At 37.1% G+C, this 28,000-nt stretch overlaps 1 protein-coding gene across 1 annotated transcript; it reads right to left on the reverse strand.

The window, feature by feature from the left end:
• Positions 1-25: 25 nt before the first annotated feature.
• Positions 26-27,998, reverse strand: PPP1R3A (protein phosphatase 1 regulatory subunit 3A). Its single transcript, XM_082757591.1, has 4 exons — positions 27,200-27,998; positions 5,970-6,028; positions 5,723-5,859; positions 26-3,440 (listed from the first exon to the last, which is right to left on the reverse strand). Exons 1-4 carry the CDS (start codon positions 27,991-27,993, stop codon positions 888-890), a joined length of 3,543 nt encoding a protein of 1,180 aa, XP_082613717.1. The 5' UTR covers positions 27,994-27,998; the 3' UTR covers positions 26-887.
• Positions 27,999-28,000: the final 2 nt, after the last annotated feature.

A 28,000-nucleotide genomic window follows, 5' to 3' on the forward strand; every position in this document is an offset into this window, starting at 1 on the left:
ACATGCTCAGTCATAGCACTCCTTTGTAAAATTTATTTAATGATTTTTAGATATGCTCAAACAACACTGGTGAAAAAAAAATATCATTCAAAGCATTTGCCTGGAATAACACTCAGTTCAGTGAAATTCTCAATTGTGTTACACAATCGTCATTTACAAATAAAACAAAAATATTTGTGCAAGTGCATGAATTGTAAGAGGCCTCTGGCTGTGACCTTCTATCTCTTCAGGGTGGAAAACATGTCCATTCCTCTACACAGGTATATCCAGAAAGTTTCATGATGTAACTAGAGTCTAACTTTACAGTTTTCAAACAGGGGTATCAATGTAGCACTAAGTCAAAAGCACAAAATAAAAATCTGGAAGAAGAAAATAACCTATCAGCAGATGTCATATTTCTTAGAGTATTGCTTAATTACACTAACAGATTATCAGCTGCAATATCAGTAGCAAAATACTGAGTTAGTTATTACACCTTTCCCTGTGTTATGTACTCCTTAGGAAAAAAAAAAAAAAATCCCAGAAAAAAATGAAGCTTTACTGCAAAAGAAATTAATGCAAGAAAATGGTGTTTTTAAGTACTAAAGAGATATGAAGCATTGCCTCTTCATAGCCTGCTAAGGAGCAACAGCTGTACTTCATTTTAAGTTGACGTGCTTCAGATCTCATATTCATGTAGGTATTTAATGATCCAAACATAATGGTCCTATATAGTATAATTACTTATATGAAGGCTCAACTTCATATGTAATCTTTTTTAAAAGATGCTTCAGTGGAAACCTTGCTTTGGTTCTAACAATGAATAAGCTCTTTAACAGTGAAAATGTTTTGGAGGAATTGGAGAATATTGACCATGGATCCTGAGCACAGCTGACAATCAAAGAATATTATTCTTTCTTGACAGACTCCTTGCTTCTTCCTCCTTCCCAGTATAACCAATACAAGGAGAACAGGTAGAGTGCAAGACAAACCATCAAATCATAGTGATAGAGCGTTGCAGCAAACACAAGAAAGAAAAAGAAATAAAAGATTTTGTAACCAATATGTTTTAAACCTGGAGATTCATTAGGCAGCATATGTCCTTCACTTTTCTGGTCAGAAATATCTGCAGAATTAGAAACATTCTGCTTTTCATTCTGTGAGTCATCAAGCCAATTTCGTATTTTCTCCTCAGTTATTAAATGGTCAGAATCAGAGCCCTTCCTGCCAAGTTCTTTGGTAGGCTCACTAATTGAAATTTCTGGCCTCAATGACTTCTCTTGTTTGAATTCTGCTTGATGGAAACATTGACCTATATTCTTCCCTCTTTCTTCCCTAGAAATGGCCATGTCTGAAGTGGAAGGTACTTCTTTTCTTCCAGCTTCAGAAGAGAGGTTTTTGTTAATACATGTCATTTCATTTGGTAGACTTAAATCACATCCTGACTCAGCAAAAACCTTTTCAATTACTTTGAAATCAGAGTGAATATATGGATGGCCCATGTCTCCTGCCACAGTGAACCCTTCAGAAGATGCCACTGAAGAGCTTTTATAGTGGTAACTGGGCATAGCGTTTGTACCAGAGGGTGACATTTTTGTTTCAGCTTTAGCATGCAGATAGGAAGGTGTTCCAAGGTAGCTTTCTTCCTTATAGAGCTCTTCCACTTCCTCACCATATAGGTGTTTTTGGGTGCTCAAGGAACATTTAGATACTTCTTCTGAATATAAACCCTGCCCCAAGCCATCTTTCTTTCCCATAGCAGAAGCCTTTATGGCTTCTCCTACAGGTAGAATATTGCCAATGTCTGATTTTGCTTTGGCACGTTTTTCCCTGCTATTGCATACAGACATCATTTCTCTTTGCAGTGTTTCATGTACGCGTGCATTATAAGTATCTAAAACTGATTCCTTTTCAAATTCGGTGTCATATAATACACCCACTGTGTTGAGTTGACAAAGAGCATAATGTGAACCATCATTTCTCCCTTCATGTGTATCAAACGCTGTTTCCTTTTCCTCTGTGGGCCTGTCACTTAGTACGGTCTCTTGAGGTAGCTTAGCAATTACTGCTTTTTCACTGGCAGACATTTTTTCTGGAGCACTTTCTGATGTTGTTTTAATTATATAAGCTGTACCTGCCTCTGCTTTCCCTGTAATACCATGCTCAGAGACAGGAGGCTTTTCACAACTCTCTGTCTCTTGGCAGGTAAACAGCTCTTCTGTGTAAGCCATACTCTGAGACCTCGCATCACCCCCCGCTTCCCACCGAACCCCACTATCTGCTTTTTTCCACACCTGTCCTGTGGCATTTGCTTCACTTTCCTTCCCTATAAGTCTTACATTATTTCTGTTGTCTGACTTTCCTCTGTCTTTTAACCTTGTGAATCCTCTTTGTTCCTGAATGTCTTCAGCTCTGCTCTCATGCCCCAGGGAGCAGGCCCTGGGATCTGCTTGCTTAGGCCCGGGTGCATGCCTGTTGTCTTCAGCAGACAGGGATGATGTGTTGAAGGTTTTAGTAGAATGTTTTCTGTGTGATTTGAAAAACTTGGGTGCTTCTTCCTCCCCGATTAGTGCTAAGTCTGCTACTTCAATGACTTTCTTCTCCTTCTCTGTATCAGTGCTATAGTTCTTTTCTGACATTTCACCAGCTCCTTTTGTGTGTGTGTATTGGCTTTTTGTGGAATCTATTGAGCCATCAGCATTTGCAAAAGTGTCGGCATATAAATCTCCTTTTAAATGTACCCGAACTTTGCTTTCAATCATCTTGATTTTTCCTTCATTTTTGTCAGTGGCTGACAACAATGAATCCAGAGTTTGGTGAGTCGTTTGCGGCGCCTGGTGCTCTGGAGCTGGATTAGCATTGCCATCCAGCGTTTCTGTTATGCACGTATTTAATTGCAGGGATTCATCATGCACTGAAGAAATGGTTTCTGGTCTCATTTCACAGGTCTCTTTTGAGGTATCAGCAGCATCCTCACTGATGAATAACCTCTCCATCATCTTACTTCCTGAGGCACTATCTGTTTCACCTCTTGAAATATCTGTGTGGCTTTCTCCTTGTCGGCTTGAGATAGTAGCCACAGTATCGATAGCCTCATTCTGCTTTGCTCCAGGAAAATATTTTGCTGATGAAAGGGTATCACTGGTACCAGTATGATCCCAAGACTGCTTTCTGCTGTTTGCTGAGCCAGCAGTGACTTCCTTTCCTAATGGCTGACTATTACAATCTCTTATGGAATAGTTAGCATTATCTTTTAATTCTTTTCCTATCTCTTGTGAAGTATTTTCAGATGAGGAACCGATAGGCACAGGGTGCCTCAGCAAGTCACTGCTTCTTTCTCTACTGGTTAGCTTTTTCTCCAATCTTTCAGTTTCACTTGGAAAATTAACTGGTTCTGTTGTGTCTAAATTCCTTTCATCTCTGGTAGAGGTACCTTTAGCTCCTGTGAAGTGCTGATTTAGCTGAAACAATAGAATAGAAAAGAATGATCAAAAAGCGCTTTACAAAAATATGCCAAATGAATGAGGCAGGATTTTGTTATTGAAAGTTTTGTTTTCAGTAACAAAGCTTTTATGGAAACGTGTTCCAAACCATTTGCAAAATTTGCATTGTATGTATTTTTTAACATAGGTAATGAGCTTTATAGTGGTGTTGAAAGGAGCAGGAAATAAAATAGAATTCAGAACCCTCTCTCTTTATTCATGAGTTCAGTAAGCTGCTAGTGCATTTTATACAAATTAAATCTGAAGAGAATTTTCCCTTAAAGGGAAGTTAATTCATTCTCTGCACATTCAGTTCTAGGTTTGGGGAGAGAGAGGCATTGGAGGGGGGAGGACTGGCACTTAAATGAGGGCATTGATACAGTACATCAAAGCCTGGTAATGTACAGTATTGTCCAGTAAAACAAAGACATATTTCACACTGACAAATACTGTAAGGATTATCTTTGCTTCATTTCTCTCAGGGACCATTTTATAGGCTTCAACCAGTCTGTTTTTAGACAATCTAGTAAGACATGAGTTGGAAATGAGATTAGCAAAGTAAAAGGCCAGAAACTAATCACTCTCCCTCCCAGCTTCCAAATACCATATTGTATTATTCAGTTATGCCTGCTTGTCATTACACTCTCTTCTCACTTTAGCATAGTCACAGTGATAGCACTAGCTGATCAATTAGAGGCTAGCTTCTTGGGCACCCCTTTATGCATTTGCACTTGCTGTAGATACCCCCATTACAGTTTCTCTTATTAATATGTTTTCTGCAAAGCCTCTGCAAACTATTAATAGCAAAACGTCACTCAAAGAAAAGTGAGGGAGCTAATGTCTCTGCAAATTCTGTTTTAATGACCCTCTGCCAACCGGTGCTCAAGTGTATTTGAGTTCTTCGGTGATGCCAACTGTCAGGATTTAACAGTGAGATGCCTGTGTTTTTTTCCCCTCCTCATAACTGACATTTGCATGATCTCAATAATTATATGCAAATCTTACGATTTCCCCTTCTTCTCACATAAGGCTCATGTTACTTGTCAACTGCACAGCTGTCTTGTGAGCCAATGCCTGTGCGTTTCAAAGATTTGGTTGTATTTCCATCTATTATAAGCCTTCATTGTTTAATTCATTAAAGAGCGCATAGTGCAAATTAACATCTAAATTATAGCTCCCCCTTCATTTATTGTACAGACAATCCTGGCAATTGATAAACAAACGGTTATATTTGATCCTGCTTTCTGTAACAGAGTGGACTGAGAACAACAAGGGATTTTAGAGGTCCTCCTTTTTTATGTTTCATCATAAAAGAAAAAGAGAGAGAGAGATAGACAGAGAGACAGAGAGAGAGAGACTGACTTTCAGGCAGTGAAATGTCCCACAATAGGCAACAATTTGGAACTTTTTTTTTTTGAGAAAAGGCAAGAAAAATATATTCATATAAGGCAAATTTATTCTCTATATATCAATAAGGAAAAGAAGAAAAAAAAAAAGAAAAAGAAAAAAAGAATGGTTCTCATCTTCCTCTCCTGATTCAACATTCACATTTTCACAGGTGATAGCTATTATAATCTATGATTATGAATCTATGCACCCAAATGATATGAGCTGAGAACAGACACTGAGAATAATAGGTTGCTGTATGTGTCTCATTTATTGCCATTTTTTTCTTTCATACTGAAAAATGCAAGCCAAACCACACACATGCACACACACAAATCCAAATAGATTGAATGCTCACTGAGTGTGAAATTTATTATAACAAATGTAATGCCAAATACTGACATAGAAAAATCTGTTATATAAAATATATATCTATATGTATGTATTTTGTTCATATAGCGCATTACATAGGTATCTGTTGAAAAAAAAATAAAAGGCTAACAGTACCATAAATAAAAGAATTATACCAAATATAAAGCACTTGTGTAAGAATATACCCATCCTAGATACTAGGATGAGAGATCTTTGAAATATTAGTCGTCTAATTCCTTCAAACTGTCACTTAGAGCCTCTGGTAAAGCAGTAAAAGGGAGAAGTCATTAATTTAAGACCAGAAAAAGTTGATGCACTATGCTGAAATCAAAGCACCTTCTATTGTTGAATCAGTTAGAGATTCAATGAAAGTACAGACCAAGGCTTTACATTTGTAAATTAGTACATCAGTCAGCTCTGTTAAAAGGGGGCATTTCACCAGCTTTGAAGAGTAAATGGATTCATATCATTTAAAACTGTAGATATAATTGTATAACACTTACCAGCAACTCTAATTCTTTTTCATCATCTTCATGATCACCCTGGTTGTATTCTGCATTTTTATCTTTTATATTTTCATTAGGTGGATCAGTCTCTTTGTCTTCTGCTTGTGAATAAACAATCTCTGGGATGCTTTTGTCTGAAGAGTTAACAAAAACATACTTGAATAATTTCCATGGGATTGTTTGTTACAGTATGTTTTTAATTAACAAGGGCAGTAAGGAAAACTAATTAAACCAGGTGTTGTACCTGAAGTTCTTGAATTATTCCATATGTCATCATCAGACGTTGCCAATATTTCTTCTTTGCTGTTAAACAAAAATAAACTTATTGTGTTATTCTGTAAAAAAAAAAAAAAAAAAAATTTTTTTTAAATGTTCTAATTCCTCTTAGACTCAGCTATAAAGACAGATGGTTAATTACACAACATTTTAAAAGCAGTTTGAAATTCTGAAGATAACTGCTTTATCAAATGTAGCTTTTTTGAATGACCCAATATTAAGTCTTGGTCAAAGAAAGAATTGGCCAAGAAAATGAAAATGTGATGACCTTCAGATTACATTGCAAAGCTGATGGGTTTTCCCAGGCCTTTTCTGAGAAAGCAGCACAAAGGTGATTAGATGGGTCAGTGACAAGAGAGAGTAACTTTGAGGTCAGACAAGGGTCTGGAAGGATGTATGTGCTTAGGAGACTGGGCCTCTCTCTTGCTTATATTTTTCAAATATTTGTATACAGAGATTTCTGGAAAAAAGTTATCTTTTTTTACCTGAAATAAATCAAAAGATTCTCACTGCATGCATGCAGTATAAATCCTGTTGCTAAGCTATGGCTGGCCGATAGGAATGAATTCTGCTTCCCTGCAGCTGGTGCAATTTTTGCTGTTGCTTTTCTGGCTGTGAAAACAAAGGCCAGGTCCAATACAACAAACACCTACAGAAAGATGTTGAGTGTCTGCTGTCTTCATCGGTATCAATGCAATGAAAGTGATAGCAGTTGGAGTTGTGTGCTTATAGGGATGTAACCTTTAGTATAATGGGGGGAAAATCTAAAAAGAATGTCACTTATGTAAAATGTAAATTATTATATCACTCTTAATGCTTTCTTTATGAGGTAGATTTTTTTTTTCCTGTAGGTCTTAATTTATACATTTTTCAACCAGCCGTCCACCTGTGTTACTGAAAATTACTTTCTAATTTTCAAATATTAATCTTTTCCCTTTCTATTTTATTCTAGGTTCTTTCATTCAAATTGATATAACATTAACTCTGCCACCTAAAATGCTTAATTCAGAAGGAGGTTTCTAAATTTGTACTTCATTAAAAGAACCTAGACATCGGCTGTCACCAACTTTTTAAAATACAGCCTTTCCAGGGATTGCCAGGCAAAAGCAGACAGAACATCCTTCCAGCTTAGCATCTGATCTCTGATACTGGCCATGATCAGGTACTTCATGGAAAGATGTAAAGTTCTTGTAGAAAAAGACATGGGATAAACTGCATTGCCCTATTAAATATCCTCTTGGGTTTTTGTTGTTAGAGGTTGTCCTTGAGACACAAGATTTAACACTCTTTCAACAGTTCTTTTTCACCATTAGTTGTGGTAATGCTGAATATTCTTGATATGCATATGAATGTCATGTCATTTTTGAGTTCTGCTAAATGCATAGCCTCCGCAAATATCTCATTCTCCTACTCACACCAAGTTGTACTTTCCTCTGCCAACAGTTGCTATAATCAGAATAATCTGCATTTCTTCCTGAAAAGGCTGGCAGAGCAAGGCCTTTATTTTCAGGAAATCTGCGTTTTTTTTTAAGGTAAACTATCACTCTTTAATATTTATTCATCTTTTTATTTTTATTTTTATTTTTGTGATATTCAAATGCTTCTCTTAGTGTTACACCTAGTCCCCAGTTTCATTCTGCCTCTTTGCATCTTTTTCAGCCACCTGTCTCCATAAGCCTAGACAAGTAAGTTGTGGGTTGACTATGAGATAGATTCATACAAGAGCTTAGGTACAAATCTAGGTATCTACAAAAGCAAAATTAGGAGCCAAAACTCTGTATAACGCATGAGCTGAGTTAGTCACACAAAAATAATGATCCTGAACCACATAGACATGAAAAAAAAGGTTTTCAAAGTCTTTATTTGAATACAACTGGCCTCATGCAGCTTTCAGCTACGTAGACATAACTCTCAGGAAGCAGGGATGGCATCTTTTTCTGCTAGAAAGGGCCCTCACTTGCTCCTTAAAGACATGGAGTTTGGCCCACTCTTGTTCTTCAAGAAGCACTCCCACAAGAAGGGATTCCCCTATCTGATGTAATAGTCTACTGGCAGCTGGAGCTTACATACAAGATGCAGTGGCACATTCGGCTTCTATCACAGCCTGAGGAGATTAAAAACACTGCACACACATCCAAAATCCAAACTGCCAGGGTGTAGACCTTTTTGTGAGAAACTGGACGTCAGATTTGCCAACTGCTCTTGAAGCTGGATGTACTATCCTGACTCGTTACCTTATTTCTCATTACATGGAAAAAAAAAAAAAAATCTCGATTGTATTCCTAGCCTCCTGCATTCCTTTTCCATTAATATGTTTGGTTTCTGTGTTTCTGGTGTCACAAAATTTTTTTGTGTAAATATAGACACAGTCTTTGAATAAGGTTGTTAAAAAGGAACACCTCTTTTCTGAACATTTAAATGTATAAGAATAAAGCTGCTTTAAGCTGTATGCTTATAGACATATGCCAGAATGGGTTTTATCTCATCTAGCCTTAGTTTTCTAAACACCTGTGTTCAGGCAAATGTGTACTTTACCCATATCATCACTGATGAGAGACCAACACTTCTGAGGAGAGATTCTTTCCCTCTGTCTTGGACATCACCAGTGAGATTGTGAGAAATAAAGTTGTGTTTTTGCAAAAGAAGGTGCTTTTGCAATGTAAAATTCCACTAACCTTGCATATTCAAAAGTGATTGTGCAGGCATGACAGTAGCATAGCAGTGGGGAGTATGTTAAGAAGATAAGGAGAAGGTCCCACTGTCCCAAAATAAGGACGATAGCTAAGAAAAACAGGATGAGCAGTGCAAAATCAGTAAATACAAAAATCACAAGCCCTGTAGTCACGAGAGAAGAAGGAAGAAAAGAAGAAAAGGAGAAAATAATGTTTGGTCAAATAAAATTGTACATATATGGTATGGGTGTTGAGTATGTTGTGAACCTATAGTACTCAGTCAATGAGGAAATGGGAGAAATCAGGTGTTGGGCAATAGGAATATAAGGTTATGATAAACTTTTACCATGCGCTCCTGCTTGCAGGACGCTTGCCATTGCAGTTATGAATAAAATTCTTCTAAAATACTTCTGCTTCACAGAAGACCCTGTCTGAAAAAATTATTGAGATTTTTCTCACAAGATAAAAAGAAATATCCTTTGAAGGAGCTTTTCTGCCTCTGGAAAAGACTGCAGTGACTGCCTTAGACTGGAACCATATGTTTTAGGTAACAAAAATTAGCTGAAGTGAATCCCACAGTGTGACTTCAAATTCAAACTGGAACATAGCTAATGAGTTTTAGCAGCTGGACTGTACCATACCACATGTGACCTGAGCAACCCAGTTTTTCTTCTGTTGTGACTAGTGCTGTGTTTGTCCTTAACTCTTATTCTGGTAGCATATAGAGCCCTGGTTCACAAGTTTCTTTTCATAGCTGCAACAAAGGTTATAAATATCAACAATAATACAGCCTTACAGCCTGGATCCACAGCAAAAGACAAGAGCGCACCACTTCAGGACTTCTAACATGACTTGTTTCACCTGCTTGTTGCACTGAATTTTATAAATTATATGTAAGTCTGTAGCCCATAATTTGTACACCACTGTCCTGCCAATGCCTGGCTGAAAGGAAATGCAGTGGAGGAAATTCAGTATTTTCCTTATTTTACTTCTAGATCAGAAATATTTATCTTCAGGTAATTATCCTAGTGGGAAATCTGAAATTATCCGAAATTGAGGATGTTAACACTACTGTCTTTGAGGATCACAATGTACATAAAACAATAGCAATTTAACAGCACTTCTTTAATCTAAGAAATTGTATGAAGATGTTGAGTCTATAGGTTGGTATAATCACAGAACAATCTCAGAAATACAAGTGCAACTTAAAGAGAGAAATATTTCCCCAAAGTCCATAAATATTAGCCACTTTAACAAGCAGTGACAGTTAGATGGGATAAAATCTCTACTACCAAATACTTAATTATTTGACAATAATATGGAACATATTTGTCTAGTTACAGTTTTTTCTCTGTAGTTTTTGAAAAGCACCTAGATCACAATTAGAATTCCATGAGCAGATGTTTTTTTCTTAATTGTTATAATTCATCTTTTATTTTCTAAGTTAATTATTTCACTGTGGTTTGGGAGGATCTAAATGTATGTACATTGTGTATTGAGAGACACAACATTTGTGTTCAGTTTTAAAATCTTTTTATTTTTAAGTGAAACCAGATATTCTGATAAAAAATCAGGCTAGAAAAAATAATGATATCAGCCAGTGCAGTTCCCCTCCAAAATAAATACCTTTGTACCTGTAGAAGCTCAGTTGTTTTTTCTCCTTCGGGTGAATGGAATACATCTTCATAAAGTATATCAGGAACTTAAGAATTTCTACCAGCTTCAAAAAATACTTATGCTCATATGATTCATTCTTGATGGAACTACCATTCACTTGGACTGAGTGATAAAAAGAAAGCAGGAATGAGAATAGGTTATCACTATAATTTCACATTTAGAGAGAACAAATGAAAAAATCAAGGACTAGTTAGTAGAACTGAGAGGACTGAAAAAGTGATGGACATTATGAAAAGTTGATGAACATTATATGGAGTTCAGAAGTCTCAAAGTTGCTCTGTTTGCATCCCAAACAAACAAAAAGATAAACTTGAGCCATAAAGATGATCACCTAAAGATGTGAAGATTAGGTAGAGAATGTATGAGTGAATAGGAAAAAAAAAAAAAAAAAAAAAAAAGTTAATAAAAAGTATTGTTTTGACTTCAGAAAGTGTTGGGATACAGTAGGATACATCAAGGCTTTGGAATTGACCTTTTTGAGTCAAATAGGATTTTTTTTTAGAAGTAAGTTTTGATTAAGATTTCAGAATCTATGTACAACTCTCCAATCAAAAGACTGAAAATGTTCTACCCCACTGCTGCTAATGGGGCAGAACCTCATTCAGAAGAACATGATGATTAGGGTATAATTGATGGGAACACGGACTTAGAAAACTATATTATTTAATTCAGTCTGTGAGCAGAACTTGTTTAAATATGTTCCAATTAAGAGAAGCAGGTAATCTCCAACCCCAAATATTGACAGACCCAAAAGAGGAAAAAAAAAAAAAAAAAAAAAAAAAGAGAAGTTGAAATTCTCTGCTATTCAAATCCATCAGATTGGTACTGATACTATTGTAACAGTATTGGAAGACTAGGAAAAGTAGTAGCTATATCAAAGAAAAAGGAGAGAAGTAGTGTCTGGGCAACTATAGACCCAGGTATCTCCAAAAAGTTTTCACAATAGACTTAGAATAAAACTAAAAAGGAGAGAATAAATACAGAGAAACGGCAAATGACATAAAAATGCCAGACTCACCTGATAATATCTGTCTTTGATAAGATTACTGTATTTCCCTTGTCTAAAAATCAGTTATCTGATCTATCTGGACTTCATTAAAGCATTTGTTATGCAGCCACCTGGGAAATTTATTAATTAAACTGGAGAGGAGGGAGATCAGAGCAGGAGCTCAGAGGTGGGAGAGAGGCTTGATGCCAAGCAGGGCCCTGCAAGACAGGCTGTGCTGACAGACATCACCCTGGAATTTGAGAGGACCGGCCGTGTGATCACTCAGTCATTTTATTACAGACCACGGCACAAAAGTCAAAGTTAAATTAAATCTGTGGCAGATAGGAAGTTGGGAGACATCACCAACGCAGGAGAGGATTGAAAGAAATGGGTGGCCTGGAGGATAAGAATAATAGATAAGGGACGCAATTCAAAATTATAAAGTGCTGGGTTATATATTTAGGGACTAGAAATAGTTTCTGCTACAAAATGAGGGTTCACAAATTGGAAGAAACAGACGAATAAGAAAAATCTGAGATTGTTTTTGTCAGACAACATTTCCAAGCCAACATTTCTAACTGTGAGCTGGCTGTGACAACACAGTGAGCAGGGTTCTGCAGTAATATGTCAGAGAGTAATATGTCCCAGTAACGAAAGATTTCCAGGAAATGCTCATGTCCAAGCACCAGGCACTAGTAAGAACTCCTTACCAGTTCAAGAATTTCAAGAAAGATTATTTCAGACTGGAACAGATGCAGAAGAGAACTACAAGAAGACAAGCGGGATGAAAATCATAACCAAGGAGGCAAACAGTATTTCTATTTTTAGTTTAGCAAAATATAGAAAAGAGAGGAGAAATAAATGTCCTCTATTTAAATAGCAGAGAGGTAAATACTGAGAGGGCAAAAAAGATATTAAACAACAAGACTGTTAATATATTAATAGAAAGAGTTGCCAAGAACATTTGTTGTGGAAACTTAAAAGATTTGTAAGCATTAGAAAAGCATATCCTGGACCAATTTTTCAGTGCAAGTACCAGATGCAAGCAATTGAGAAGGTAGGAAACAACTGAAGGTAGGAAGCAATTGAGTGGTAAGGAAACACACTTTTGTGAATGGGCTTGTACAACATGTTTCCCAGGGGATAAGACTTCATGGTCCCCTAGTCCCAGTCCAGCTCTATATTATGCACTCCTTCATAGCTATATGCCCTGAGAGTTAGTGCTCATTTCATCAGAACAGCAGGTGCTTTGGTCTGGGCTACATTAGGATTGGGCCTATAGCCAGGAGCTACTAATCTCTTCATAATGGGTGGAGTTGTTATAGCTTGTCATGGTTTTAATTCACACAAATATTTGGCAGAAATTGTGTCTGTATGTTTGTATAACCTGCCACACAGTTTGCATTGTTCTGTGTTACATCCATTTATGTTGTACCTTTACACTTAAATTACAAGATATTTATTTTACAGAATATGAAAGAAAACTAACATTGTCAGAATATAGAGTATGGAAAGATAAAATGTTACCTGTCAATTTCTTTAAATTAATGTAACAATAAAAAATTTATACTATCTTATATTTAAATGTGGAAATATTTTATTCAGTCTGAAATTTAAGGAGGTATGGTGATGTTAAGATATTTAAAATTATATTTCTCAAATAATCAGTTATATATAAGAGAGAAAAATTGGGGATATTATTTTATTTTAAAATCCAGATAAGATTAGACCATCACAGAATCTTTCATGCTTCTGGATTTTACTTCAAGGCGTACTCATCAAAATGACCCTTCTGAAGCAGAGCTGAAGCTAAAATAAGAGGACTTGGCAAGACTTAAAAGTTAACTATACAGTAATTCTGTTTTAATATCAGGTCTAATTTCTAAACCTAAGAGAAGCCTAATGTACTATCTATATTCAATGCAATTTGTCCTTTTATATCTAGCCAGGCTTGCTAAAGATTTATTCCACTGTGATGTAAACAACATATGAGATTCTTGAAAAGAAGTAGTTAAATGTGTTGGTAATATTTTATTGAGAACCAGAAGAGGAAAAAGCAAATCCATGAAAGTAAGTGGTTAGGTTTGAGATGTCATTGGAGACCAACAGTGATCCTGCAGAACTGTAATCCCTCAGAGCTAAAGAGAAGAGGAAGGATTGAGGAGGGATGGTCTCTTGGTTTGGCTTGGTTTGTGTTGTATTAGAAGCAGAATGAAGTAGAAAATGAAATAGCCACATTTGTATTAAAAAAAAAAAAAAAAAAGAGAGCAATGAAAAATATTTTTAAAATTTTATGTGTGTATGGAAAGCATAAAGACTGCAAGATGCTTGAAGGAGTTAGGTTAAAATAGTAGTTCTGAGTTTCTTCACATCAGGATTTTTCACATGTAATTCTCAGCATCAGTTGTATCATAGGCAATGTCATTCAAAACCCACAAGCTCATAACAAAAACAAATTTCTAAAGAAGAATTAATTTGGGAAAGAAGTAGGAAGACTAAGTATGCATGAAGTTCTTAACAGAGCTTTAATATTCTATAAATTTGTTTGTATGACACAGTAGAGTAAAAATTCTCTCTCTTTTTTTTTTTTTTTTTTAACTGATATAAACCCTGTAAACTTTTGGCTTACTGGACAATTACCTTTAAAACCTTACTCTATTATTGGCCTTAAAATACCAGTGCAACAGAGGAGAAAATAATAACAAAACCAAATCATGCCAAGAAGAAAATGCTTTATTTGTAAGTAAAAACATAAGCTTGATTCTAGTCTCTTTATGGTGAGACTACCACTGAAGGTACATTCCAACCACCCTTTGGGATCTAGATGAAAATCATGTCCTGGCCTGTCTGTCTATGTACAACTTGTGAAAGGGTTTTAAGATCCACCAAGAATCTCAGTATGTGGATCTCTGAAGTGTGCACTTTCAAGTGGTGGGATCTCCATAATTATTTCAGTTCTATTTCCCTCACTGACTATATGAAGCAAGTATTTAATGAGTAAAGATAAACTCATTCCTTGTCTCCATAAGGCTCAGTCCAAAATTCACCATAGGGACAAGTCTCCTACTGCTTAAGATTCATGACCGTGTTATCAATTGTTGAAGTTACAGTCTTATAATACAATCTCTCGAGGATTTCTTATCACACGTTTCCAACATCCTATAAATACTAGTCCCAAGCTCTGGTGCTGCCAGAGAATTCACAGCATAGCTCAAGAAGGGGAGGCACCACCTTGGCTTGAAGCCACCTTTGTGCTCCCTGGGGCCTGGCTTCACTGTGCCTAAGCAAAAGCCGAGGCTGTCAGATGGCATGGAGATGACAGGGAGGCTGAGGATTACCTTCCCATGCCTGTTGCTACACCAGTGTAAGAGGGTATTTACCTTATTTCTACTCTAGAGAATTTCTAACCCAGGAGGCTGTGCCTGTTGGAGATCTGCCAAACAGCCTTTCCATAGCACAGTGCTTCACCTGTTATTTCCAGGCACCTGAAAGTCCAGAGACCAAAAAATGCCTGCAGCAGAGCTGCATGCAGCAGGGTATCCTCATGTGCAACAACCTCTCTGTGGTGGAGAGGAGTCCTGAAGTGCTCTGCTTCCAAGGAGCAGACAATACCATGCCTGGTAGCTGCACCTGGCAGTGCTGGCCACATTGGAACCAGCCAGGCTGGTGGGCAGCAGGACCTGGCCTCATTCTCCAGCTCTGCCTGCAAGTTGTACCTACCCAGGACTTGAGCTCCCTGCAGCTAAACAGAAAGAGTCTTGATAAAGCTAAGGAGATAAATCATTGTTATTGCAGGAACTGGTGCTTATATCTCGTTTGTTTACCTGAACATTTTGTCTAAATGAAGGCAGAATATTATTTTTATGAACGGTATGCTCTCATTTGGAATTGACACTAATGAATGCAAGGCCCTTTCCCCCTCTTGTTTGTACCATCAAATTAATTAGCTCTATTGTGACATCAGTATTTTTCTCAAGCAGTTCAAGGCTTGAGCATTTTCCTTTCTTTTTCTAAAGGGCATCTTCAGTGCCCTTTATCTACCATAAGAATCATGCATCACTTGTATTTTTCACAACTAATGCTGTTTATTATAAAAACTGATTGTGATGTGAAGATTGTTATACTGTGTGGCAAATTGCCCAAACAATTACTGTAAATGCACGAGCCATAAACTGTACTGCCAAGGACACTGGTAGGTTAGCTCCTATAAAAGAAACAATTAGAGTCTGAGGTGAAAATAATAGAGATGAGATGACAGTTATTGAAAAGGCAGAACATCCAGTTTAATGTTGTAAATATAGGTTTGTGGATTACACTGATGGTTTTAAAGTGTTCATGGCTTATTGAATGGAATAGAATATTACATACTTTAGAATGGGACCATAATTATTATTCCTTTTTAATTGTGATGTCTGATGCATTTGTGAGTAGTTGTTGAGAACATCCTCACATTATACTGATCCTAGTTCTAAATTATCATCCTGCTCCAAGGGTTTTCTCTCTCTCTTATTTTTTTTTTTTTTTCCACTTTTTTAGCATTTTGTTGTTCGGGGTCTGTTCTGAACAGAGTATTTTCTCTTGAGGAACTTAGAGTGCTTAGAGGGTTACAGCAATAATTATTTCAGTTTCAGCCTACACACTTCACTGCTTTAAATCATCATTAGAAGTTTCATCCCTCAGCAACTCCTGCTGAGACTGTCTCAAACTCCTAAAAACCATTAGATAAGAATAGCTTATCTTTGTAACATTTTGTATATAAAGGTATTGATAAGAATTTGCTAGAAATTAAGGGAATATATTTTTCCTGAGGAATCATCTAAATACAGAATAAGACTTTTTTTTTTTCTTTTTCCTATGATTACTAAAGAATTTCAATCATTCAAGCAAGATTTGCATCAAATAAAGATTAGGGTGCAGTAAAAAAGATGTGCACTGTATAAGAAGACACATTGCAATAGACATTGGTAAATATTAAGAAAATATAAGAAAAGAAACATTACTACCTGAGAAAATTAAAGGGTCCTCTGCTTTTTTAAGAGAGGACATAGGGATAAAATTCAAATATTGTTCCCTATGGAGAGTGATAGCCAACTGGACAATTATGATTGACCAAGAAGGCAGAAAACCTGGGCATGCACAATCAAAACTGGACAGAGTGTCTGTCTTTGGTTTGTGAGGAGAGGACAAAGTGAGCAGCAGAACAAAGACAGCAAACAGCAAAAGGCAGTCAGTGTCAACACTGCAGCATATATGATCTCTGAAGTACCAAATCCATTAGTAGGGGAAAAAAAATCAGTTAAAGTGGCTCTGAAAGAAAGTTGCAAGAGACTAAGTGCTCAGCTGTACCACCTTTCAGGGAAATGTTCTAAGTAATTTTAAGGCTTTTACTTATTGTTAAGAAGGGCTGATCTTAATGGTTGTGCTCAACTTAGGAGCATCACAGCCATGTCATATAGTGATCAAATGATACTGAAGCTCAGCTAACACTATTTCTTATTTCTGGTCTTTTAGTTCACTCTCCTAACACACATCTGAATTTCTACTTACACGACTACTCTACTTAAAAATATGGCTGCTTCCTACCTAAGAGTTTTCAGCTTCAGGTGATTCCACATTGTAGAGATGCTATGTGTGCTGGAGCCACAAAGTTTCTATTTCATGTCAGTGCAATGTGCATGTGCCACCTGTGGCAGTACCATTGCTTTTTATTTGTGTTTACATTTTTTAAAAAAGCATTTGAAAAACAGAAGCACAACAAGAAAATAATTTAAACAATGTGGAAAATGATTGTTTAAAGTACATTGTTAGATTCTAAATAATTGAGACCACACAGAAAAAGTTACAGAAATTAAAGCAAAAACTGGAAGAAAAAAAAAAAAAAAAGAAAAAAAAAAAAAGTATGAACAGACATAAATGAATGGCCATGTGAACATTAAGTGGAAATTACTGAATAGTTTTTAAAAAATATTATGCTGTTACCAGTGATCCTATTAGAATGAAGCTGTATGTAAAATCAGAACCTTTATTACAAATCTAGACGGCATTGATTTTCTTATATGACCTTCAACTACCAGAAGAGTTAGAGAAGGCTCCATCTAGTCCTTAGTAAATAGGTGTCACCAAACAAATGGGACTGACACTAATTAGCTCCCTTGTTGATAGTCAGGACACAGAGGATAGAGGCATGGAGACAGTGACCCGCTCATCATTAGAGTGGTAGATGAGGATATTTGCACACTGGCACAACAATGAAGACCAGCACAAGAAACTACCATTTTGAAACTATGCTGTGAACAGAAGACTGCATTATCAGGAGTGTCAGTTTAGCAACTTTCACAAGCAGTTTGCACAAAAATAGAGTCTAAAAGAACCTCTATTTAAGTGTTTGAAATCTGAGAAAGAGAATATTAACTTGTTTTATTCCCCTACCTGGAAAATACAGGAAATACCTGTTAGTTTGGGTCATCTCAAGACCCAAAAAAAGGGCTGAAACCAGAAAAGAGCAAAAGCTGGGCCTGCAAAAGGACAAATAAAAGACTGTCAGTAGTTTCTAAACAAGGAGAAATTCGAAAGGAAGTTTGGAAAGTGGAGTGGAAAAAGATGCTAAGAATAAGCAGTATATAGTATGATGATTAATAGTATCGAGGGGAACAATTGATCAAGAGAGCAGCTGTGAGGGAATTTGAGTGTTTTTTTTCTGAAAAGATAATTCCCAGCAGGGTTCAGGCAATGTTTGTAATAAACCTATTTTTATTAAGATTATTGGATTGGTGCTATCCAGGGGATTATATTTTCCAATTACTAATATTTTCATTTTTCAGTCCTAGTTTATGATTGAAGCAGGGACATAGGTGGCACAGAACAAAATGCATTGGCCTGGTTTGGGATGAGAATAATCACTGCCTCAAAGCAAACAGAGTCCCAAGAAATTAGTCTTTATTTTCTAGCTCATTAAAAAAGACCTTGAGTTTTAATGCCAAAACATTCATACATTTATTTATTTTTTTTAATACAGATGCATATCTGTCTTTTTGAAGATTTTAGTGCCTGTGTGCCTGAAATGGGAGCACAATCCAATTTGATGCCAGGTTCTAACCTTTAACATAGCCTTGTCTATCCCCAAATCTCATTATTACAGATACGAAGAACACACACATGCAAAGAAAAAAAAAAAAAAAAAAGAAAAAAAAAAATCAGAAGTCTCAAATTAATCCAAAACTATGAACTATGAACTAAGTAACTATGAAAAGGCACATTAAAACTTTTGTCAGGCTTTCTTATAGCCCTGTCATGATATTGTGGTACATTATTATGATATCTACATAAAAATGTTGAAAAGGAAATGGGTCAGAAGTCTTGTTACATCACTGTTTTGTGCATAGAAGTGTTAGAAAGCTGCTAAAGTCCCTTGACAGATTGGGCTAGCTACTTCAGCAACAAGTTTTTTAGGGAAAGATTCCCTTGGAAAAGGCTAGAAGATCTATCAACAACTCCATTGTGAATTAGTGGTGCAACACCTTACTGCTGGGGTGCCTGTCTCCAGGAGTCAAGTTTCCTAAGGACTAAGCTCAGTCTGAGGTCAGAGGAGAACTTTGGTTGCTATTTTTTCTGGAAGGGACATGGTCAAATATCAAAATGATGTTGTAGAAAGGAGTTGGGGGTGGAGGGTTTTTGTCCTTCTCTTGCTTTTTTCTCCCACTGTTTTAAAAGACATAGGGAGAGAAAAGCAAGTACCATCAACTGGTCTTGCAGTTCTTCCAAACTGGACCTATTTTGGGTAGATCTGAGAAGAAAAAGTCCTTAGGCTCTGTGGCACTTGGTCTTTCCCTGGAACTCAGCTGCTCAGCTGGAGGAAAAAAAAAAAAAAAAAAAAAAAAAAAAGGAACAGTCCTCTACCAGCATGTCAGGGGACAGTCATTTCCTAGAGGCTGACTGCAGTATGCTGAGGCACGTACACAGGAAGATGACAGATGCCTCAGAGATAGACAGATGGCAGTCAGGTGAGACTAAAGCACAGATACCAGAAGAACAGAATGGGTGACCACAAAAATCCCTAGGCAGTCATTCTCAAGAGAGAACAGATCTAGTCTAAAATTTGGAAAACACTTCTAAACTCAGCAAATATCTTAATAGTTTGAGATTTCCAAGTGTTATCACCATGAGAAGAGACATTTATAACTTTTCCCCCATACACGATCTTATTCTTACATAGCCAGAAGGTCATTTTGTGATACATATCAATATTTCTCACATGGTTTGTCAATGTGCAAAATGGTTGCACATGTGCAAAATGATTTAGCAATTTGAACACTTTGTATATTTCTATGAATATTTCTATGAAGAAAATCTAATCAAAAAAAAACCCTCAGGGATACTGGTGCAAGTTTACTGGAGTAACTGGGGAGAGAGAAAGACTGACAAACTCCACAGCTATCACAACATGAAAGGCTTGAACATCTTATACTACTAGGAGCCATAAATGTTATTGCAGGAACAACTACTACTTGTCAATGAAAAATTTAAAGGCAAATTCACTTGGTGCACCCAAGTGCAAGATAAGAAAAAAACTACCAGCTTTACCTAGTTCACATGGACTCCTAACAGTAGCACTACATTCAATTGCATATTTCAGTGCTCTTCAGTGCTCTTTAGAGCTGTTATTAGTAACCAGCAGTAATAAATCTTTGGGTTTAGTGTCAGAGTATCAGCTGGCTCTACAGATCAGGAGAAGGAGAGCAGAGAGACAGCCAGAAAACCAAGCCCCCCATTATGCCTTGGCATATCAACTAATATTTTTATGTGTGTCACTGAAGGCCTAGGGATCAAATAACCACTTCTAACATATTCCCTCAGTGTTTAAAAGGTCTTAGCTCTTCCTTTGCCATGAGGTAGGGACTTCATTTAGGTTAAAAAGTATTTGTTTGGACATATTTTTCTATTTTATGTAACTGAGAAAATAAACCATCAACAGTTTATGTTAACAATATGATAGACAATCGGTTCTCTGGAGTTACACTGTCAGTGAGTCAATTGCTTCAATTTTCAGAGCTGCAGAGCTGTGGCTGGATCATAGCTTAAAGTTCCTAATCAGAATAAACAGCTCAGATGACATAGTGAATACATGGATTAAAAATGCCTCTAGTGCTCTCAGTTAATGTCTCACTGACTTTAAACATCTTTTCAGGACTAACATTTAGCCAAGTCAAGATGAATGTAATAGAAAATATTTTTATAAATTAACATTTATAAATTGCAATAACTGGACAGTGGACAGGAGACAGAATATTGAAATATTCCTTACTAGCTCGGGTCAATTTGCTAAACAGGTATCTAACTAAACAAAAGAGTCATTAAACAATAGAATACAGGAGCAATGCATTTTTATTTGTCCAAAGGTATGTCACAAGTATGGTTAGCAACTGTCTATTTGATATGTGCATGCCATTTTCATCCATAAATTCCACCCGTTTTTTTGGCATTTCTGTGATAGCTTTCAAAACCTTATGCCATTAGCTTAGATGTCTATCCTTAGGGTCTTTAAGATATTTCATATTTAAAATGCTAAGAGTGTCTGGATTTTTGAAATATTGTGATTAGACAAATAGGAAAAAAAAGAAAGAAAAAAAAATTAAACCACTGATTGTAGTACCTGTCCAAGTAGGGTTGTTCCCTGCAGAATATTTTTAAGTGGTTTATCTTAGCTTATTTTAATTGACTTTGGAGAGTAAGGCTATAGCAATTTCCTTAGAAGATAACTACCATCACTATTAAGAAACAGTTCCTAACATTCAACCTTAGTTCCACAGCTTGTTTTTACCTCACTTGTCTGAAAATTATATTTTAGACCACCTTAAATTGTCTCACCAGTAAACACACTCTTGAAGTACCTGGAGAAGTGTTATTTGGATGGCTACCTACTTCAACTGTCAAAGACTGGCATTGACCAGGAGGCAGGAGAAGGGCTGGGAATACCAGATTAGAGTCAGCAGCAGGGGAGTGCTGCTTTTAGCTGGCTCCCTGTGAATGGATAGGTTCTGTAGCAGCTGCTCTGCTGGTAAAAACAGTGACTGCAATCACTTGCTAATAATAGCAATAAACTTTAGTCAAATCCCATATCTGTATGCTGATCAAGGTGTAACTTGTGACTTGAGATGCCAGAAACAACCTTGAGATTAAATGATAGTACACAAAGAAGACGTATGTTTTAACACCTTTTCAGCTCTCCTTTTCCCTTTCTGATTATGATGTGAAATAATCAAAAGAACAAGGATTAAAAGGGAATATAATTTAAATGTCATATTTTAAATGGACCATCTGGGAATAATACAGTTTTTCCTCCTAGCAAAGTATATGCAAAACTAAACATCTTCCTCAGAAGTCCTCATTTTTTAAATGGTTTGTGGGAAAGACCAAGAGGAGGTGATGCAGAACTGCATTTATCAGCACAACTAGGCTTAGGTTTGCGATCCACCTGTGGAAGACTGAGCACGCTGCAGTCCTGCCAGGATGTACCACAGAATCACATAACTACTGAAGTTGGAAAGGACCTCTGGAGGTCATCTGGTCCACCACTCCTTCTCAGTCAGTGCCACCTAGAGCAGGTTGCCCAGAACAGCCTGTGAAGATCTCCAAGGATGGAGACTCCACAACCTCTCTGGACAACCTGTACAGTGCTCAGTCACCCACAGAGGAAAGAAGTTCTTCCTGATGCTCAGAGAGAACATTCTGTGTTCCAGTTTGTGCCCATCGCCTGTTCTTTCACTGGGCACTACTGAAAAGAGTATGGCTCCATTCTCTTTGCTTTCTACTTTCAGATAATTATACACACAGATAAGATCCCCCTGAGCCAACTCTTCTTCAGGATGAACCAGCCTCTCCCAGCCTTTCCTTATTGGGAGAAATGTCCCAATCCCTTTATCGTCTTCATAGCCCTTCTTTGGTCTCTTCAGTATGTTCATGTCATTCTTGTACTGGGGAGACCAGAGCTGGACACAGGTGTGTCCTCACTAGTGCTGAGTAAAGGGAAGGAACGTCTCCCTCAACCTGTTGGCTATACTTTGCTTAACACAGCCCACGACACCATTGGCTTTCTTTGTGGCAAGGGGACATTTTTGGTTCACGTGTCTTCAGCAACGTATTTCCTTTGCCTTCCATCAGAAAGTGGATGAGGCTGGAGATGAAGACAGGAAAGTACTCATGCACAGAAGAAATTAACTGACAATTACTATTATTATTACTAAGTAATATTATCATTACTATTATTCTATTTCACAATTACTATTATTATATATTTAATCTGATGAAAATTAGCATTGGTGACCTGCAGACCATATTTTTTTTAATCTCTTCCTTCTCATCACACATTTTACATAGAGCAGCTCTTGTATGAGACATCACCTATTTTGTGTTCTAAGGAGGCATCATGGAGGGAAATAAATCGATGTACTACCATTCAAAGAAAAGTATGTCCAGCAATTACCAGAGAAACACAGGACCAACATCATTTCAGAGTGATACATTTGTGGGCTTAGGGAGTTAAGAGTGGGATAACTAACAGTTATGACAAACATATTAGCTTCCCTTTCCTTGTCAGAGGACAGGAGTCCGAATACATTTTAGCCTTTTGAGAAACATTTCTCATTCTTATCAGACATTTTCCTCGTGTTGCTGTTCCAATTGCTCTCTTGACAGATGGCAAATCAGGACCAAGCACAGAAATAAGGTGCAGCCTCACCAGTGACTGGCCACAGGGGGGGGAAAGGTTTGCAGGTCGTTATCACTGCGCCGTGCACCATGATCTACAGGATTTTGCCTCATGCAACACACAACCAGTCCCTGTCTCATCAGACCGATGCAGGAGCCTGGGGTCCACAACAAAATCACGTGGTCCAAACCTGAGGACCAGGAGAAATTTGTGTTCAGAATCATTATCCATGTCCCAAAATCAAAAGTCAAACAAAAAGAGGAAAAACTGGAGCTGATACAATTCAATTATGTTTTTCTTGATGTTGATGTGTTTGTATATATGATAGAAATGAGGACTGTTTTCTGACAGAAGCTCTCTCTCTTTTTTTTTTTTTTCTTTTTCCAGTGGCAACCTTCATATTTTTAGGAGCCAATTTTTCCCCCAAATATATGAGTTAAATGCACACTTCCAGATTGACTAAAAGATAAAGTAATTAATTCAGACACTATTGTTTCAAACTATACTTTGTTTCTATGAATCTTCAAGTTTTTTGAAAAACAACAAAAATTATTAAAATTTATATTGGAGAGAATTTTTGCATGGAGAAATACAGTTGGAAGCAAATATTTTATGAAAGTTTGGGAGAAGACTATTTTTTCTTGTCTAGGCATAGAAGCAAAAGCATATAAAACATGGAATGAATAGGCATGTGGTTTTGATCATCTAAATCTAGATAGTTTTCAACATTAATTATTCTATGCAGCTTTGCCTTTTGCTACCATTTTTTTCAGGTGTGATTTTTGAGGGTTGAGTCCATTTTGATTTTATTTTTTCATAATGATGTCAGAAGCCATCTCATTGGCCTTATTCACACAACTTTGTCCTGGTTCATATTCTTAAGGGTAACATGATACAGTCATATTGTGTTTCCTCAGTAACTTCCTCTGAAAGTGCATATTATTCCTTTCACTTAACTAACGCAAATAATCCTCACTAATGACATTTAATGAGCCACACAAGTATGCCCTAGAGTGGATCAGACTATGTGCTTAAAAAACATAATTCTTTAACAGTCCTATTTTTTAACTGAAAAGGTAAATTGCACATTTAAGAGAAAGTATAAATACCTTTAAGCCAAGATTTAAAAATTAAAATGATAACAGGTTTCTCAATTTGAACTAGGGGCTTAAATAAATGCCCTTTTTAAATATCATTGTATTTAGGTTATTATAAAGGAATCATCAATTTAAGACGTCCAGTTTGTAGACATAGATAACAATATTACTTACCTGTGTGATCCATAGGTAAAATTGTTACTAATTCTCTGTATATCTGTTTGCATTGCTGCAGTTTCTAGGACAACCTAGTTATGGTCCAGGACCCCACTTTGCTAAATACTCTATATACATGCAGCACAGCACATATACACTCTGTAGAGTTTATAATTTGAGCATGAAACAAGAGGAGAAAGAGAGAAAAAGGGGGGAAGGGGGGAGGTCTTTTTGAGGAGAGCAAGGAAAGACAGCACTGCTCAACATGATATGAAGTAGTCACAGCACATCATCAGCCTCACTTTGCCAATTTTGGGGGGTTTGTTTTTCTTGCAATTTTTTATAGACATCAAAGCAAAGGAGTTTTAATGAGGGTCTGAAGGAGAATAATGAGGTACTTTTGCAGATGTCTGCAGGGTGTTCCTCCTCACTCAAAGGGGCAACATGTACAAAGACACTTTGAAAAACAAGTGAGCAATGGAGGTTGGCATCTTAGTTCTTTTGAAACGAAAGGCCCTGATGCTGACCTCATTTACACTGGTGAAAGCTGTAACTCCTGTGAAGTCAATGAAGTCCCTGTAGCATAAAATTGGTCCTGGATTACAATCTGCCAGCACTGGTTTTCAGAAGCCATAGAGACCACTGAAACTGTATTCCAGAAATACTTATAACACATTTTTTTCATTTAATGTAAGGACTCTTTACGTCCTTCTGCCACTAAAAAGTGTCTTGAAAGTGCATGTAGGTAACTGCCAAAAACGTGTATGCGATCTTAATGTAAACAAAAACCTGATCACTTTGTTTTTAATGTCAGAAATTGTTGTGTGTACATCTGCATACATGAACAAATAGGTATGTGTGTGCATACATATGTATGCTTACGTATGTATATATATACACATTTATGTGTGCACACAGACACACACATATATACATATATGCATTCTGGTACGTACTGTTATGGAAGGATACAACTTTCCATCTCTGATAAGGGACAAGGTAATTTGATGTTAGGAAGTAGACGTTATCTTCTTTCAGTTTTTTAGTATATGTTTGTGGCTGAGATATCTATAATATATTCAGCATATACATGCAAAAGAGCATTCCCCAGATTAAATGTTTCTACAGTTTATACTAACACTAGATATATCACTTCAGGGTTTTCAGGGAATTACACTGGTTTTTGTCACTTAACATCAACTGCCCAATTGTATCTAAATTTACAGGTCAGTCCCAAACACAGCTGGAAGCCCAGGGTTCCCTAAATTAAGACTCAGCTCTCCATATCCATCTCCTCCTTGTAGGCTACCTGAACTCAGCCTGAAATCACACTGCCTGCATATGCCTGTGCTATCTGATATCAAGGCCCTTCTACAGAATACCTCAGGCTATCTTATTTACCCAGAATGAGTCATGTGACACTTCTTGAAGGACAGATACAACGTACAGAACCAGGCACAAATGTCAGGATCTGACCACACAGCAGGTAAATGCGTTAAACCCTCTGCTCTTACGTACAAGAACATTCCCTGTGGAAGCACCAGGTCTGGCCCAAAAGACCCTTGCCAGGAGAGCTCTCTGGACTGTCTATGAACTGGACCTTGGGTTATCCCTGGGGCCTGCTCTTACACCATGTTTGTGGCGCAGGCACTAAGTTGTATTTCACACATCCCCTCACAGGACTCATGCACTTATTGCTGCCAGATGCTCTCAACTACAGGAGAAGACAGAACAGAGAGGCTCTGCTATGGGAAGCCTTGGAGGATTCCCTTCTCATTAAGCTCCAGCCACTGCCACAGGTTTGTTCCCACTTCTCCACCAGTTCTGTTCAGTGGAAGAGTGTAGGCAGTTAAAACCTGGGAAATCAAAGAGCACCATCTTACTTGGCAAGAAAACAGGAAGTAAAAAATCAAGATGAATTCAGTTCAGGGATTTAAGTATTGCAGAGGATGCTGCAGGTAAAATATAGATTCGGTTCTGCAGAATTTCTATGGATTTAGAGGAAGTTTACTAAACAAAACCTGAGAATTAGATTTACACAGGTAACATTGTTTTACTTACAGAAACAAAGGGAGTTAAAAACAGAGTAGGAAGCTAAAAGTTACTGTTCCTGCTTCTCTCTTCATATGGGGTTAAGCTATAAGTTAACTACTGTCACTTTATAATCAACAGAATACTTGGCTATGTTTAATCAGAACAATGTATATTGAATACATTGTATTGTTTTTATTGTGTTACCAATTCTGCCTTATAAATCATTATTAATTTCACCAGTTGTGAAAACATCAAACAATGGTAGGGAGAAGGATTTGTTACTCTAAGATGCACCTTGCAGAACAGCCCAGCCAATCGCAGAAAAGTTTGTACCAGCTATTCTAATTGCAACAGGACCCTTCCCTGAGTTACCAGCTTCCTGACTGTTGCCATTCGTGTTTTAGTAGCTGCACGTAGAGAATGAAATATGAAATAAATTATGTGAAAATCCAGGATTTTCTTTTTCTTTTTAATTCTTGTTGACTTACCAAGGGACTGAATGTGAAATGCTTTAACCATACAGCTACTTCAGTCTAGAGCAAAGTAGGCTCACCAGACTACTGATGTCAGCTCAGTTTATATGCTACAGAGATCAAAATCAGTACACAGCACATAATTTGTAGACCCTCACATTACTTTTCATATAAGAGGCATGCATGTCATATATTAAAACTATGATGTTTGATTCCAACCAACTGTTTGCAGAAAACTACTGTCTGATATATGCAAGAGCTTTATTGAAAGTAAGTTTTGGTCTGATTTATTACATAAACAATAACAATCAACATGGGAATCTTGGCTTCAGCAAGTTAGAAAGTTAGAATTAACCAGCTATTTTGTAAGTTAACAAAAGGGAAGATGAAACCTCACCTGCTTGGTGTTGTCTTTAAGCAGCCTTTAAGATGTCTATCAGTAGTTTCTCTGTGTGGTTTATTATCCAGCTTGGACACATTTTCTTTCTTGTGACAAATCAGAGTGTAGTTTTTGTCATCGTTGTTTGCCCAGAAAGTACCAATCGATGTCTCATATCGTATACAGAACTCCACTTTGGCTCCATCTCTCTGATAAGGAGGCACTAAAGAAATCTTAAAGCAGAACTGGTCAGTTTCACTGCCACAAGAATTAGGCATGAATTCTGCTAAGATATCGTAATAACTGACCCAGTCATCCAGTGTCATTCGAACATATACCTGCTTTTCAAAAGATACATTGAGGACTCTTATAATACCGTTCATACAGGTAATTCCAGGCAGGAACACAATTGACTCCAGCAGTACTTTCTGCTCTCGCACTTTTTGCAAAAGTTCTTCTTGGGAAGCAGGTAATGTAAACAGCTGAGATAAAAAAAATTCCTCCTGAGGGAACACTTCATCTTCTAAGTCATTATTTTGTGCTGGATTTGGAACTTCCCATGTATCAAACTCTTTAACAGACACAAGATCAAACCCAAATGCATCAGCAAATGAAACTTTTCTTGCAATGGTGGTGGGGGTATCTGCCTCCTCTTCCTCTGAAGAAGCAGAATTCCGCCTTCGGGGAAGTGGAGAGAAACGATGTTTAATGTCAGGTTTAACATCTTCATCTTCAGAAGAGAAATCATTCACAGTAGGGACTTCTAATAAGTTAGCCTTGCTAACCCTACTAGGTCCTTCAAAAGACTCCATTGGGCTC

This window comes from Aythya marila, assembly GCF_965140915.1.
Source record: "Aythya marila genome assembly, chromosome: 1".
NCBI classification, from domain to species: Eukaryota; Metazoa; Chordata; class Aves; order Anseriformes; family Anatidae; genus Aythya; species Aythya marila.